At 32.3% G+C, this 18,089-nt stretch overlaps 1 protein-coding gene across 4 annotated transcripts in view; it reads left to right on the top strand.

Annotated features, from left to right (window-relative positions):
- FSTL5 (follistatin like 5) overlaps window positions 1-18,089 on the top strand; it is a 701,705-nt gene that overhangs the window by 116,628 nt on the left and 566,988 nt on the right. For 2 of the 4 annotated variants that reach the window (XM_026499588.4, XM_026499587.4), the window contains exon 3: window positions 6,965-6,995. In XM_026499588.4, coding sequence (XP_026355373.1) covers window positions 6,965-6,995 — 31 coding nt within the window. Of the gene's footprint in view, window positions 1-6,961; window positions 6,996-18,089 lie in introns of all 4 variants that reach the window. The other 2 variants (XM_057310158.1, XM_026499586.4) reach the window with 1 other exon arrangement.

Here is an 18,089-nt window from a genome sequence, read left to right as displayed (position 1 = left end):
AAAATTTATATTTGTATATCCTTTCTTTCCATCCATTGACTATTTTCAGTTAGGATCTATTGGTCTTTATTCTTGACTTTAAAATTATATACATTTACCTTAGCTTCTATAGCATTACTGTATATATGCATTATATAAAAATATGTATGTAAATACAATGCAAATAAATACAAATAGAATTTGCAGCAAATATTTCTAATCAAATTTTATGTGTGCTGCATGTTAGACTATTAATGTATAAAATGATTCAGCTTTGGTGAATGATGACATCTATTTACTTTAGTAACAAGTATGGATCATATGGATTGCGAGCAAGATTACTTTAGCCAGGACATGTCACTTTTGGATACTACAGACTTATTTGTCTCTTTTGTTAACATTTAAATTTTAAAATTCATTATGGACTTGATTAAATATGCCAGTAAAACTATTCCGTACATTTGACTTTTCTTAAATCCCACGACTGAAGGTTTGTTTTGTTAGTTTTCTCAGTACGTGGTCAACCTAACCACAGTTTGAGTGTGCTTTATTATATACTTTAGGCAGTGAAAAACAAATAAGTAAAAATACTCCCCCCATGACTCTCAAGAAAATCTATAGTCCCTTAGAATGTACCACCCATTCAACCAAAGAAATTGATATGTTTAAGGATGAGTCCTTAAGTAGAAAATAATATTATATTAGCTATCTAGGTAGCATGGCCTTACCATGTGCCTTTTTATTAATGGCCAAATGCAAACCAAGTCACTTGGGCTGAGGCAAAACAATAACCTAGAAATCTTTTCTTATCATTCCCATATTAGAGGGGGACAGATGCTGCATTTTACAGATGTTCCCTATGTCCTTCATGTAGTATAGACGTTATTTTTATGTACATCCAAAGGAAAGACTAAGTACATTCTCCCAAAGTAGAGGGAGAGTTGTTTTACCTCTAAGGGACCGATTCCATTGTTCTTGCACTTGCTTCATTCTTTTATCCTTCTATGTGAAGGGAAGGCTATGGGATGACCAAGAGGCAGCTAATTAGCCTCATTAATCTAGTGATATGCATATGCAAATTTTAGGTAAAAGAGTATCCATGGGTTTTACTTGTAGGAGATTTATGTCTTTTTATTTAAGTGATTTACGCTTTATAGTATGGAATGAGAGGACAATTCACTGTCTAATGTTTATAACTCAATTCTGTTATGATGGAAATTATTCACTTAATATTTAGATGGTTTCTTCTCTTTCTAGAGACCTTGTACTTCTTAGTAAGAAGGAAGGAACCAAGTAAGCTATGTTTGAAGATACTGGGGCCAGACATTTAGTTTCAGTGTTTGATGAAGAGAGATCAATTTTTATGTTAGAGGCATCATGAGATGTTAGTAAATGCCATGCTAAAATGGAAATACCAGATAAGAAACATTCTTAATAATATCTTCTAGAGTGATAGCATTCTGCCCTTAAATGGTACTAACAACCTATGCATTAGTGTTATTTGCTATAGTTTCGTTTGCCTAAATGCTTTAGGACCACTGCATCTCATTTTAGAAATTACTGTGTACCCCAATGTGACTTAATTTTATACTGGCCTGGCTAAGTTCCATTTATTATGTTGTATTTTTTTATATTTAAGACATTATATTATACAATCATGTATTCCTTCTTAATCCACACTATTGCCCAGATTGTCTTTGCCAATCTTTATCATACTATCTGCAAGGATCTATTTACTCATTTCTACCATTGAGCTGGATTTCATGGAGTCTATTTATGTAATTAATATAGCACTTTGGGATTCTTCCAAGAAATGGTGTAGTACAAAATAAAACACAAATGGTTTGCTATTATTTAATTTTGATACGTAGCCAAAATAAATTTCTTATTTTAAGACAGTATCAATTTATCAGAAAATCTTTTGAAAGACTATTAAAATTGAGTTATACCAAGGGATTGGCATTCTACTCTTGCAGACAAGATCTAAGTTTTCTTAATGTAAGAATGTTTTTCAAATGTATCATGAGGACAGGATAACAAATCTTTCTGACCTCTTAGGAGTTCTCACGTAATTAAATAATCACAATTTTCTCCTTAACATTTCCCTATTTAAAAAATTAACATTTAAAACATGAAGAAATAGTTTATAAAATAAAATTGTGGAAAGTATGTTGCCGGTGAATAATACAACATTTTAGTCATAGAAGCAAGTTGGAACAGTTATTACTTTGAAAATCCTAAATAATGTTTATTAAATATCTATTGACATGGTTCTAATACAAGTATTGCAGTGAATGAAGTAGTTTATCTTTATTTTTTTCTTACTTTGCAGGTTTGTTATTCTTCTCAGTCCATTAAATTAATTTCTATTTTTTTCTTTAAATACATGCTTCTTGAACATTTCCAGTTTGTAGAATATTTAAGGCTATTTTCATTGGTAATTTATGATTATATACAATTGTAAAAATAGAGAATTAGGTTTTAAGAAAAATATAATAGAATATAATATCAGTGAGTATTAAGCTTATTTCCCTATAATTAAAATAAAGCTAATATCAGTATCATTACAAACTTATGATGGCAAATCCCAATTTGGATTTTGACAATACCAAACTGTCCTACTCAACTACTCTCACAAAAAGCAGTGCATTTAAAATCTTCTCTATCTCCTCAAATTTCCGAGAAATCATCCTACTTCACCACTCATCTGACTTTCCTTCTAATAGATAAAGAAAATAAATCCTCATAGACTAAATTTTTAAAATTAATCAGGTCAAACCTATAAACTTCTTGCATCTATGACTCCACCACTTTCTGTGCCCATCTGTTACATTGAAGGACCTAGTTCTTCTCCTATCTAAATGTCTCCACTTATGTTCTGTGTCACATTCAATAAATAACCTTATGAAATCCATCATATCATCTCTCCCTTTTATCATAATCCTCTCCATTTCTACTATGTATCTCCCATCATTTATACATTCTCAATACTCACTGATTTAAATAATCTAATACTAAAGATGAAACAAAGAGATGAACAAAACCCAAACACGATACCTGTATGAGTTTCACTTAATCTCCAATCACACACCACCCCAGGCTTTTCTTTACTACGCATTTTTCTCCCATTACATTTTTACTATATCATACATTTCTCGATTTCCCTCTCCTACTTCAGTAACTTCAGTTTTACTTCCAAACACGTAACACACAAAACGTGTTTCCTTCGAAGTCAATGATTCCATCTATGCCACTTTTTTTTTTAGGACAGAGAGAGTAAGTGAGCAAGTGGGGTGGGGGAGGAGGGACAGAGGGAGAGAGAGAGAGGGAGAGAATCTTAAGCAGGCTCCATACCCAGTGCAGAGCCCGAGGTGGGGCTCTAGCTCAGGACCCTGAGATCATGACCTGAGCTGGAATCAAGAGTCAAATGCTTAACCAACTGAGCCACCCAGGCTCCCATATACCACTTTTTCTAATGGGCATTGCCTTGGATATAATTGTATTGATCTGTCAGAAGAATTCTATGCTATTGAAAATCTCCCCCTTCATAATATATTCCCTGGGATTCCATGAGTCCATGCTCTTTTGTTTTTTTCTCCTATAATTTGTCTATCCTTCTATTCTCTTTTGTTGTCTAATTCACTTTATATTTTTCTTATATTGTTTCCAATACTTAGTTCTAGATCATTCAACTCTACTATATGTTCTCCAGATGCAGTAGTGATGATTTATACACAGGGTGGTGATTTCTAAATTTATATGTCTTGCTGAAATATCTCCCATGAGTTCCAGACATTTTAACCATCTGCCTACTTTGCATCCTCAGAGTGATATTTAAAGTAAAATCAAAGTCAGCATGTTCAAACACCAAACCCATGAAAAATTCAGGCTTTTTACTCTTAAAAGACAGAGTAGACAAGGATTACTTTAAGTGTCTCAGCAACTAGAAGGATGAAGCGATGAGGAAGATGAAGAAGAGGAGAAAGATGGACAAAGAAGTAAGGGAAGATCAGAAGTTCAGTTTTGGATGTGATATGTAGGCTGTAATTAGATATCCAAGTAGAGATGTCAGAAATGCAGTTAAATATATGAGGCTGAAGTTCCAGGGTGAGAATTGGCTAGAGATAAAATTTAAGAGTCCTTAGGAAAAGGATAGTTGTTAAGGCCAGAAGACTAGATAACATCACCAAAGGAGTGAAGTATATATGGAAGAAAGGTAAGGGCTCGATGTCTAGGAAACTAATGTTTAGAAATTGAGATGGGGAGAAATCAGTAAAACAGATGGGAAAGGGGTGGCCAGACAACAAGAGAGAAATTCACAGAGTGAGACTGTATTAGAAATCAAGTGAAGAAGGTATAAAAGTGTTTTTCTTTTTTGGCTATCTTTCTCATCTTAGAGGCAACTTCATCCTTCTAGTGACTCAGATCCTTGAAATCGCCCTCATCTCTCCTGTATCTCATGCCCCAAATTTATTCTATTGACAGTTCCAACTGATATTCCAACTGCACTGGACCACACTGTTCTACACCATTATCACTCCCACCTGGATTACTGCAATGCCCTTTCCGCTGGTCCCTCTAATTCTGTCCTTGCCCTGTTTAATCTATTCTTAATAGCCGGAATGATTCTACCTAAATGCAGTTCAGATAATGTTACTCCTCTGAGAAGAAACTTTCAATGTTTTCTCAGTTTAAGAACCAAAGATCTAACAAATGTCCCAGGTGCTAATCTATCTGACCCTTTAGTGGCTCTCATATTGTATTTCCTACCAAACTCCCCTTATTCAGTCCAGTCTAGTCTCACTGGACTCCTTGGTAGTTTTGACAATGCCAGGAACTTTTGTACCTTAGGAAGTGTGTGATTGTTTTTCTCTCCTAGAATATGTTTTCCCCAGATACGTGCTCGGAATATCGTCTCATCTCATTCAAAATATTGTTCAAAAGTCATTTTATCAGTAGATAGACATTTGGGCTGTTTGCATAATTTGGCTGTTGTTGATAATGTTGCTATAAAAAGTGGGGTGCATGTACCCCTTTGAGTCTGTATTTTTTTACCCTTAGGGTAAATACCTAGTAGTGCATTGCTGGGTCATAGGGTAGCTCTGTTTTTAACTTTTTGAGGAACCTCCATACTGTTTTCCAGAGTGGCTTTTGCCATTTGCAATGACATGGCTAGAGCTAGAATGTATTATGCTAAGCAAAACAAGTCAGTCAGAGAAAGACAAATACCATATGATTTCGCTTGTCTAGGAATTAAGAAATACAAAAACAGGTGAAATAGGGGAAAGAAAAAAAAAGAGACAGGGAGGCAAACCATAAGAGACTCTCATCTATAGAGAACAAACTGAGGGGTGCAGGAGGAGAGGTGGGCAAGGGAATAAGCTAAATTGGTGAAGGGTATTAAAGAGGGCACTTGTCATGAGCACTGGGTGTTATATGTAAGTGATGAATCAATAAATTCAACTCCTGAACCTAATATTACACTATATTTTAACTAACTAAAATTTGAATAAAAACATAAAAAAATCATTTTATCATTGTAGACCCATGTAAAATTGCAGTTACTTACTCTAAAATTACCTTCTATGGTATTTTTTTTTCTAAATAGAAATTACTAACATTTATGTTACTTTAAGGACACATTTTTTTGTTTTGTTTTGTTTGTTTTGTTTTATTTCATTTCTGTTTTGTTCATCTTTGAAAGCTTTATCACCTGGAGCAGTGTCTGGCACATAAAAGCAATCTTTACATATTTACTCAAAGAATAAATGACTGAATGAATGAATGTCGAAAGAAAAAGAGAGGACAGAGAGACAGATTTTTTTTTCATTAGCAAATATCTTTTTGGAAAGCTTAAGCTTGCTTATCTTATATTATGGAAGGATAGTATATTTTTAAATCAAGTAATTTATATTTAAATTTTAGTTTTAATGAACAACAAACACTCTAAACTAAAAATACATCAGAACTGAAAAAATTAATTAACAAAGGACAGTACAGGATTCAAAAACAAAGGTTGGATAAATTAGGACAAAAGAAATAGCACACAAAGAATTACAATCTAATAAACTCTTACATTGGATAAGTGTGTTCCATAAATATACATTTGTCAATATGCATTTTTATTTTCAAATCCAACTCTGAGGTTAATGCTTGCAGCAAAATAAGTTCTTCATATTTTTCACAATTTTCATAAATTTTACCAAAATTTATTGGCATTTATACAATTTTGAAGTTCTATTTATATAAATCTGTCATTTTTTATTAGAAATACGTTTCAAAATTATTTTTAGTGTGAGGCCCTGAAACTTACACAGAGTAAACTGTGCTTGAATATTAATTGAGAAGGTATAGAGGCACAATTTCTACTTAAAAACTTGAAATCAAGCTAATTCTTTTGGGGTTGCCTGGTAACTAATAAGGACTATGTCAAATTGAAAGACAGGTCTGACGGAAGCAGCCTTTGAATAAATAACAGAATTGTTGTCAACTTTAGCCTTCAAGTAGTGAGGCAGGGACCAATTCTAAGTTAAACTGAAGGAAAGACAGTTGAAACGTCTTTTGTTTTTTTACAGAATTGTCCACTGTTTGCCCTTAAACTTTTTTCTCACCAACAATTTGTGATTAATGCAGAGACGTTGAAAATAAATTCTGAAGATATCATCCAATATCTGTTGAAATTAAATGAAATGGCCTAAGGCATTTGAGAGGCATGATTATTTACTATTCATTACCATTTATTTATGAATCCATATTAATATAATGTATTATATTCTTAAAGAAATATGTGTACAGTAAGAATGATTACTATTCCAATAAAGATTGGACATAAATGTTTTTTAAGGTGAGATTTGTGTTACAGTGACTCCAGGGTATATGTACGAGAAAATATCTTGACAAGTCTTTAGTTAACCATGATCTGTTATATCAGGCTGTTGATCACATACTCACAGATTTTGACCTATTTCTGTTTTAATTCCAGCAGGAAAAGAGTCAAGACAGTTCAAGAATCAAAGGTAAGAAATGACTGTTTTAAGATCACAGTTTCATAAATTCATGTACGTATAGAAGAAGGAAAAAAAATGATTCATCTTTGAAAATATAGCTAAAAATGAGAAAACATTAAGAATTCAAAATCTTCAATGTAGTTTTAAAGCCATTTTGAGCCCTTTGGGAATTCTGCATGGTCACTGGGAATCCTCCATTGAGATTTCCTTTCTTCATATAGTGCTGTCGGAAACTTCAGCATACTTTTCTGCTAATTCTCTGAATTGTTCTCGTGGAATTCCTCCATCAGGCATTGTTCATAAGAGTTGGTGTTCTGTTATACCTATGATTTAGCAGATGAACTTTAAAAAACATGTCTCATGGAAAACCAAGTATTTAGTTACTGCTATCTCATTTTATTTTCTATGACAAAGCAAGAGAATATTTATATGTTAAAATTTGGTGGTAGCTAATGGCATAGTCAACTCTTAGTCAGACATAAGGAAGCTTTTCCCCACAATGGCATTGTCATGTTTTGATGTTTATTGTTGAAATAATAAATTGCTCTAGGTAGATTATAATCCTACAGCAAAAGGTTTCCATTAACTTGTTTTCTTGCTAATCATAATAATGAAATTTAACAGATTTTTCCGGGGTTAATCCTTCTGGCCTCTCCCTTCAGGTACTGGATCTTCTTATTGTACAAGTTGGACATCCTCACCTGCCTCTTCCTTTCTGTAGTATTTAGTCATGAGCCTGACTATGGAATGAAGGACAATTTTCCTATTTCCCTCCATCCTGTTTTGCATAGAGCGATAGGTTTATTTTTACTTTTTTTTTTTTAAGAGTTCTACAAAAACAAAACAGACCAACCCCCCCCCCCCGCCCAAATGTGGAGAAGTTACCAAGTTTACACATACTTCTGAAATGAAGAAAGGGAAGTTATTCTTCTGAGGGTCTCTAATTGACAATATCAGTCTTGCTTAACTAATAACAAATCCAAATATAATCTTCTCTGCACATTTCTCTGAAACCAATTGAATTATACAATTTCCATGTTTGGTCATCTGTGTGTGTCTGTACTACTGAAGAATATGAAAAGACATACTTTTTTATTTTGCTAGGTATATTTTATTCAAATGAATTATGTAAGACTGCCCTTCCAGGGATTCCCAAACTGTTTGTGTTCTTTTTCAGCAGACTGAAGTATGTCTTGTTATTTTATATGTGAAATTATTACACTTATTTATCCTCAAAGCACTCATATTAACTCAAAGTTTCATACTTTTGTGTTGCAAAAGGGAATTTCTATTCCAAGATGTGCTGTATGATGTGCATTTAAATGATATATACATTTTAAGCATACTGAGTACACATCTTCCTTCTCAAGAAGGGTCCCAGTGTTACAGGTTAATCTTAAATCATATTTATAATTCTGTTATAGTTGAAATAAGTTTAGTATAGCTTTCTTCTTGATGTTTTATTGTCTTGGGATATATAAATCCTATCATCTGAAGTAATAGAAATTATGTTTTTTCAACTACTGCCTACAAACATGTTTTCTTTTATAATGTAATAAAAATTTGAGATGATGCTTGTCACTTCTTTCACTGTTATTGGCTGACACATGTTTCAGAACTATCACATTATGGCTTCTAGGCTACTGAGTTGTAAGTAAATCAGAGACACACAGTTTTGTCAGGACCTGTTGCCTAACTCTACTTAAAACTCAGTATTTTTCTTGACTATTTATGGGAATTATCTTGAAAAGTTGTTTTACTGGAAATTATAAATGGCCACTACAAATGTTTTTAGGGGTAAGTGGGTGGCCCAGTCAGCTAAGTATCTGCCTTCAGCTAGGGTCATGATCTCAGGGTCCTGGGATTGAGCCCCATGTGGAACTCCCTGCTCAGTGGGGAGTGGGCTTCTCCCTCTGCCTTACTCCTACTTATCCTCTTTCTCTTGTGCTTTCTCTCTCAAATAAATAAATGAATATTTTTTAAAAAGTTTTCAAATGTCAATATTAAGAAAAAAGGTATTGAATAAAAACAATAGTTTACCCATTGGTAGATGAGAAAAATTCTGAAAATCAAATATTGTACATATTTTGGTAACTAATTATTGAAATGTGAGTTATGTCCTCACTTGATGTTAGTAAGCAATTCTCAGCTAATAATTCCCTGGACTTCCTGATAAATTGGGAATCTTATTTGTCAGAACATGTTTATTACATAGTCAGAAGTGTATGCAGAGGAAGTCTTTAACCATCTAATTTTCTGCATTCTGTACCTATTCCTGCTTATGACAACAATTCCACCCACATTATACCAGTGACCTGAAATCACATTAATGCACAGAACAGTCCAATGAAAATTGACCAGTCTTTCCTCTGTGTACATAGAGATACATATTGAAATGTTTGGAAACTTGCAGTTCTATCTCTGATTAATTATTTGATATGCACGCATGCACTTATTCTAATGTTATTTTGAAATGCCATAGAACCATATAATATATATATATATATATATTTAATCTATATGGAATTCAACTGACAAAAAGGATTTTGGTTCAATAGTTAGTATACCATCGAATTCTCAATTGGTTTTCACATGTAGATTGCCTGTTGTTAAATGAATTAAAGCCTAACCTGTAATTAGTACACAATTTTGAGTTTTGCAGTTGTTTAAGATATCCTTTATTAAAGTTACATTAACAGTTACAGCAGGAAAATAAAGACAGTCCTAACAGACTTAAAGGAATGATCACCTATTCATTCACACTGCTTTTCAGTGACATTACAGATATGTTAAGGTAGAGTATATTATGTGCTTAAAATCCATTAAGAATTTGATAAATATTATTAGGAAATAATTTCCTTTGAAGAATAGTTCTAATATAAGGACCACAAGTCAGTTATCCTCTACCAACATTTCTCAGGGGAGTATTTTAATTTGTGATTTGTTTATTCATTTATATTTAAGAGCATCTCTCTAGAGTTCTTGGTGTAAAACAGTAACAGTTTTTGACAAAAACTTAAATGATTCTTGTTTTACAAAGAGCTTAAAAATTCTGTCTGCTTAGTCAAGTTTTTAATTTTCCAAAAATAATTAAAGAAACTACAATGAGAAGGCTAATATCATTGTGGAAAGTTTGCACGTGATTATGCTGCAGCATGCTCCTAAGTATCTGCTTTACCCTCCCTCTGTCATTAGAAGAATGTTTTTTCCTTTACCAAAAAGGTTCATTCTTTTATAATGCAATTTTCCCTTCCTCTCTTTGCAAGTGGAGACTTTTGACTCTTCTCATTCAAAAGCGATAGAAATAAAATATATTCCCTTTTCATTGCTAGTTACATGTTCAGAGACACAGAGGACTAAAGTTGGTTCCCTAATAGTCACTTACATGGTATATTATTAACATCGGTCTTTTGTTAAATATCTACTAGATGTCAGACACTGGGCTGAGTGTTTTACATATATTACCTCATTTTAATCTTCAAACATACATTATTAGGTAAGATTTAGCATTTGAACGTGGCAGATGTGAGAAATCACATCTAAAGTAAATCAGACCGATATTATCATTTTGTTCTATTTTTAAATGGGTCATATTTTATTGAACCAATTTACTAATTATACTTTAGGTACATTTAGCATGCTGTTATTAGCAATACTTTTGAAATTTTTATGGATTTGATATATATGAATTTTATTATTTATACATTGTTTTTCTTTAATGGTATGGTGTTCCCCTACTGCCAATTTGTATAAATACTGCTCAGGGCTCTGTAACTTTAAGGAAAATTTGATAATAATAAATGTGGTATAGTAATGTTCTAGGAGACAGATGTGATAATTGTGCCAGCTTTTTCAATAAATGCTGTGATCTTTGACAAGTGACTTAACCCTCCAGAAGTAATTCCTCTTTTATGGTTTATATTAACATAACATACCACATGATATCAAAAGTCCTTTTACATATATGAAATTCTTAGGCTTATACTTGTATAAAGACATTGGACAATGTTATTATTACAGACACTTATCCTTCAAAACTCTTAATTCTCAATAGGTTCTACATGAAAATATTATGGCAAATATTATGTCTTATACATTTGTGTATAACGGAAAGGTAAGCTGCACAATTGTTCTCCCCGTGGTACATACATACATTCTTGTATATAGTGAACAATGAATGATGGTATTAAGACCATACCTAATCAAATTAAAGGTATCTGTTTGGGACAATAAATGATATTAAAGTACCATGGAGACTGTAGTCATTACATGTGAACACACACACATACACGCACACACAAATGCACATACATGCTATTTACTTTTATACAACTATGCATTCATATTCTCTTTTATTTCCTACATCACAAAGTTGCCAATTGAGAGCACTGAAAATGATCTGATATATACAGGGATATCTATCTATCTATCTATCTATCTATCTATCTATCTATCTATCTCTCTGTATATCTATCATCTATGTAGAGAGAGACAGAGAGAGATAGATAATATATATATCCATTCTATACATATTCTATATTCTATACATATCCATTCTATATATATTATCTCTATATATCCATGATATATATATATAGAGAGAGAGAGAGAGAGAGATGCATAACATATATGTCTCTATATAACATAACCATATATGGATAATATTGAATTGGAATTGGAATGCTAATAAACTCCTAACCTGGGTTGCCCCAGTATTCAGAGCTCTTTTCACTAGAATAATCTTATATTGTTCCTGACATTAGCTCACTTCTTCCAAGTTAGGTAACTTGTCAGGAACAATTATTGGATAGGAATGGACCTTTAAATTTGTATTCCTGAAAGCCACTGGACATATTACATTAACAAATGAAACTATCATATAAAACTGAAAGATGGTAATTCATATATATGAGAACTTTATGAGACTCTTTGTCCAATTGTTGGATGTCTTTCTGTTTAGGAAATAAAATATAGCCAGTACAATAGCAATGCCTGAAATGGAGACTGTTACCATTATATGAAACTCAGAGTCACTATATTTTTAATGAATTACAATATCATACTAATGAATGTTAGATTTTTTTGGTATTTAGTTTAGAAAGCTATTGCTGAGACAAATAATTGTAGGATTTACAAAAACTATGGTTTTTGTCTATCATATTCAATGGTTATAATCCTTAGGAAGTGTAAGTATCTAAAAGATAGGAAATGTCAACCAGAGGATTGTTTTATTTATTTGTTATTGGCAAACAGTAATGCTGGATAAACCCCAGGCAAGTGGACTTGCAGCAGTCTTGTGATAATAATTATTGAAAATAATTAAATGTTGTAAAAGCATGTGAGGGAGTGATATTTTTTTTCATAATAAGACATACCTTGTTTTATTATACTTTACTTTGTGCTTCACAGATATTGTGGGTTTTTGTTTTTGTTTTGTTCTGTTTTTACAAATTAAGGTTTGTAGCAAGCCTGTGTTGACCAAGTCTATTGGCACCATTTTTCCAACAGCATTTGCTCACTTTGTGTCACATTTTGGTAATTCTTGCAATATGTCAATTTTTTTCATGATTATTATATTTGCTCTGGTAATCTTCAATCAGTGAACACAACTCAATGAAAGCTCAGATGATTTAGTATTTTTTTAGCAATAAGCTATATTTTAATTAAAATATGTACATTGTTTTTTCAGACATGCTATTCCACAGTTAATAGACTACAGTATAGTGTAAACTTCTGTATGAACTGGGGAATTTAAAAATTAATTTGACTCACTTTATTGTAGTATTTATTTGCTTTATTGTGGGTGGTCTGGAACCTAACCCACAATATCTCTGAGGTATGCCTGCCATGTTAAAACACAGCAATTGACTTATATAAAAAAATTATATTTTCACTCCATGTATTTTATTAAAAATGCACTTCTAAAATTAATTGGGAGCAAATGTATTCTCATGAATGATTATCAGTTACCTTGTTGCAAAATATCAATGTCATATATGTACCACTTCATAGGGTATGATTGACTAGCAACTCTTTAATTACTAATATGAGCATATCACATATTTCAATCCATTTTACTTTACACCTAAATTAACAATATAAATATGAATTTATTGTTGAAAAACAGATAAATTTAAAATGTCATTTCCATGAACACATGCCATACTTTAATGATTTCATTAGGTGACATCTATTACATTTATGATTTTTATTATAAAAAAACTAGTCATAATTCTTAATCTGAATTTTGAAATAAAAACAGTAATACATAGATGCAAATTCTAGAAGCCAAATTACTATCATCATGATAGTATTCCTTACTTTGACAAACTTTCAAAAATATAACAATTTCAGTTCTAATGTATAACTCCATAGAAAAAAATAAATTAATAGATATATATTCACTATAAACAATCTAAATGATGGTCCCAAATCCCTTACTAAATAACTTTTAAGTAGTATAGATTTCAACATAAATGATAACTTTTCTCAGTGAATTAAGATAATATTCCTTATCCATTCTTTAAAAACTCCATTTGATCAACTTGGTACAATTTTAAATGATTTTGGTACATGTTCTCCTGCCACAGCAAACAGGAAGACAAACCACCTTCACTTCTAATGATGTTATTATCATCAACCAGAAGAGGTTTCAAAAAGTATCTGATTCTATTTCGCATTTATGCCACGAAGGGCTCATTTTGTATTATGCGAAACACATCACTCCTCCCTCCATTTTGCATACATTCTCTAGTTTTCAAAAGGATACTAATAAATCATTTTGTCCAATAGATAGTTTATTTTGGTTTCGGGGTGATTAATTTTGCCACTCACTTTGCCCACCAGGAGGCAGTACTAACTAAAAGAAACTTGCATCTATTTTTTTAAAATAAAACAATAATTAAAAAATAACAATTCAATGCTGCATGTAATATCAAATTAATATTGTTCAGGCTTTTCTTTACATAACTCAATATTTATATACCTGTACACTAACATCTCAACATTGATCTTTTCAACACAAAATATCTTTATTATCTAGACTTTGCAGAGCTAAATATTTCTGAAGTTTTTTTTTTTTAAATTCCACAGTCTGAAACAGTCGAATGCCATGTTTCAAGAAAAATGAAGTAACATTAACCAAAATGTGTTGATGGCTTCATTTATTTAGCTTAATGAAATCACTTCACTTAGTTGCAATGGTTAGCCTTAGTGAAAGAGTATTTCTTGAAATTGTTATGAACATTATGTATGCTTTTTGGCCAAAGTCCCTTTTTTATCTACCAATGAAAACTATCAGTTTTCCTTTTTACTTTGTCTCCTCAGAGACTATATTTACTTAGGTTTTTAAAATATACATTTCTTCTTTCTTCCTATTTAATGTAATAATATTTAAGTATTTTGTAATTGATTTTTTAATTATAAAGTTAAAAATTTTATATAAAATGAATTGTTACTTTGTGATGTAATACTCAGTGACTTCTATGAGGTGAAATAGACAGATATCTTTGTCTAACTATGATAGATTAATTTGGAGTTTTACCTATTATGTTTAAAGCCAAATAATTTCCCTTTTAAATAATTATAAAATGAATTTTATAGTTTTAATTTGTTATATGGGTAACATTTTTTTCAATTATTTAGATAATTAGATACAAATGTTTTTATTAGAAAATGCATGCCATCCTACTAAAAGTAATGTCATCATTGTTTCTTAAATTCTTGATGCATGGAATCCTTATCCAGGAGACACTGGAAAATACGGGGAAAACTTTGGTCAAATATGCATTGTGATGCTGCAAAATTCTTACGTAATCCTTTAGTAATACTTATCTTTACATCATTAAACATTTTCATTGTATTTGATCAAGGATCTCTATTTCCCCATCACCCACCATTCAAGAAACAGTTATTTAGATTCAGAGCACTAAAATTACAGAACCCACATTCTGAAAACCACTAATTTGTGTGAACACTTTTTTAAAGATATATCACAGGGTTTAGACTCAGCATAGTTAGGATCAGTTATTTACAAAATCCCCAAAAGAAAGTCAGGAATAATAATAAAAAAAAAAACCTCACAGTGTCTCTTCTTTGGAGACATGCAGAAATGCAAGAGACACAGGGAAGCAGCTAGAATAATAGGGGCTTGAGAAACCTACTCAATAAACATTTATAATTGCCACCACCCCTGCCACCACCATCATCATCATTCAGAGAGTGTTTTTCCCCCTTGCTTCTCCTCTGGGGTGCAAGTGAATGTAGAATATAGCAAGTGCAGGGTTCTCTTGTTTACAGCATCTCTGTTGATGTTTCATGGAAGGGTACGTGTTTCTGAACTTGCTTCTAGGGTAAAAGAACTGCAAAAGTATATAGCAGATAGATGCACAGAGAAAAACAATGATTTTTTTTTTCTCTTTAAAATGTGAATGCTTGGTCATTTTGAAAGTCAAACACATTCCGAGAGTTAAAAATAATTACAATACTTTCCAATTGTGTAAATAATAAGTGCAAGCCACGGCTTTGCAAATGGTAAGATATCAGGATTTTTGATGGATAATACACTATATGTTAATTAATTAAATTTAAATTTAAAATAATAATAATGATAAGTGCCAGGCCCTGTGTAAGGTGCTTCACTTGTTTTTTCTTGACTATATATATTTAACATTTATGAGTACTTCTTTATTGTCAGGTCTTCTGCTAATTGCCTTTCACATATTATTTTATATAACCCTCAGAAGAAGAGAGTAAATTTTGCTGTCAATCCATCTATCTAAAAATGACCATCATTACCATTTTGGTATATGTGAATTCAAACATTTTTTACATATGCATATATTTCAGCAAACAACAACAATAACAATCAGTATTCTTTTGGAAGTGTTAATTCATAGGCTTGTTTCTGAAAAGTTTGCAAATGCTTTGTGATGGATACTGTGAGTTGGTTCACTCAACAACCATTTCAAGCACCAATTAGCATGGTTTCTTTTTATAGACTTTGTACAGAATCTAGTAAATTAAAAGCTACATTTCCCAGATTTCCTTGCAGTTTGCCTTCTGGATGTGTTTTAGGTTTTTCCCATCAGATTCATACAAGCGTAGCCTTTTATGAAATTCTTATTGTAAAACAAGCACAGTTTTGGGGAAAGAACTTTTCCTTTCGCAGATGGTGGTGAAGGCAGTGTAGTTCTGAACTCAGCAACTAGGGTGACAGTTTATGTGTTAGTCCTGATAATACCAGAGATAGTGAGCCTTTTGCTATTACAGGTCTGTGATGGGGTTTTAGAAATTGTTTCTAAGAGCTCAATACACAGCCCTTTCCTTCAATCCTGTGAGCTATTTTCTATATCCTTTAATTTATTGGTTTTACTTAAATAGGGCAGAGTCTTTTGTTTGTAACAAAGAGCTTGATCATTGCATTGGTCCATTCTAGGACTACAACAACTAGGGACCTGATATGGATGAAGTAAGTAACCAAGGAAGCAAACCAATCTGCAAGGCTGAGGCCGTCGATGACAACCAGGGGGTGTACGTTGTTATGCTCATATCGCAGAGCAAACATGCATTGTTCAGGCACATGTTAAAACCAGGTGGTCCTATCTAGCTTGCAAGCGTAACAGTAGGGAATTCTTAAGTCAGACATAATTACAGTTCATACAGACACTTATTCAAACTATTCAAACTTTTGTGATGAGCATCGACTGTGTGCCAGACACAGTTCTGGGCATTGGAGAGACAGTAGTGGGCAAAACAGGAGAAATATTCTGCCTTCCTGGATCTCAGGCTGCAGTTCCTAGGAAATCTGCCCATACCACAGGATGGTTGCTATTTTCAAAGAACAGCTAAAATCTCATGAAAAGCACAACTTTTCTTCTCTGCTTGCCTTCTCACCATCCCCTTTCTCTTTTTTACCTCAGCACCCCTCTAAAATTTAGAGTAGGACACCAGTACAACAGGGGATGGAGGCAGGAAGGTAAACAGAACTGATGAATTAGAGTCAACTTGATGAAGGATAAACTCCCTCTCTGAGAAGTTTAACTGCTGTTACATCTAGCATACCCCCAGACCTTTCAGACCTTAGAAGGAACTAATTTCTCATCCACAAAAAACTGTGTTTTTTAATCTTGCCCCAAATCTCTTCCCAGTAATTCAAAATCGTGGGGATTAAATGGTAATTTTCATGATATAATTCTCATGAGTCCTTAAGAGGAAAGAACTGCATGTCATTTTTTTACCCTATTTGGTCATAGTCAACCTATTATTCTCTCAGGGAAATGAAGCAACAATGCTTTCATTTGCATGACTTAGAGCACACAGCTGTTGGGCTTATGGTTTACCTACAGAGGCATCCTTACTTGTCTTGGTTTCTATGTGGTAATCTTTCTGCTTCATTATGTACATTCCTATCCTCTCACAGGTGTGGTAGAACATTATTACCCCAGTATAATTTTTAATAGTGTTTTAAGCTTCTCCTTGAAAAATCTTGATATGGAGAATATTATATATATAATCATATAAATATATAAATAATATGTTAATATAAAATGCTAATAAATAATAGCATCATATATAATTCATATATCATATGATGCATACTGTATTATGTAAATAAGTAATGCAATCATAATATTAGGCGATCATATATGTGATTTATTTTATGTTTGTGTATTTTTGTTGTTGTGTTTGTGTACAGGATTGAAAGGAGAGCTGATATATCTCAATTTCTTACCATGTATCATACATCTATTTATTTCTTCAGCTCATTGTATCTATAAGAAAGCTCTGAGAAGTAAGCATCATTTTATATGTATGGAAAATGAATCTTGAAGACTAAGTAACTCACTGAATATTATACAGCCAATAAATGCTTCATTTAAAATAAACTTACGGCTCTACTTGGGATTGTCAATCTCACAGTTATCCTTATGCATCCTGTTGCATGTGTAATTCAGTGGAATTTTCTAATTTGGGGTAAATCTGCATATGAGAATATGGTCGTTGTTTGCAAATGCATTGTAACCAATATAAACTGCATTGTTGCAAGATGGAAAATTCTGTCCCCTCAAAAACTGAATAAATAGGTTAATTATTTAAATGTCA

Source organism: Ursus arctos, unplaced genomic scaffold, assembly GCF_023065955.2.
Source record: "Ursus arctos isolate Adak ecotype North America unplaced genomic scaffold, UrsArc2.0 scaffold_11, whole genome shotgun sequence".
Classification (NCBI taxonomy): Eukaryota; Metazoa; Chordata; class Mammalia; order Carnivora; family Ursidae; genus Ursus; species Ursus arctos.
Note: the sequence above shows the minus strand (reverse complement) of the source record. Positions and strands in the feature narration are given on the sequence as shown.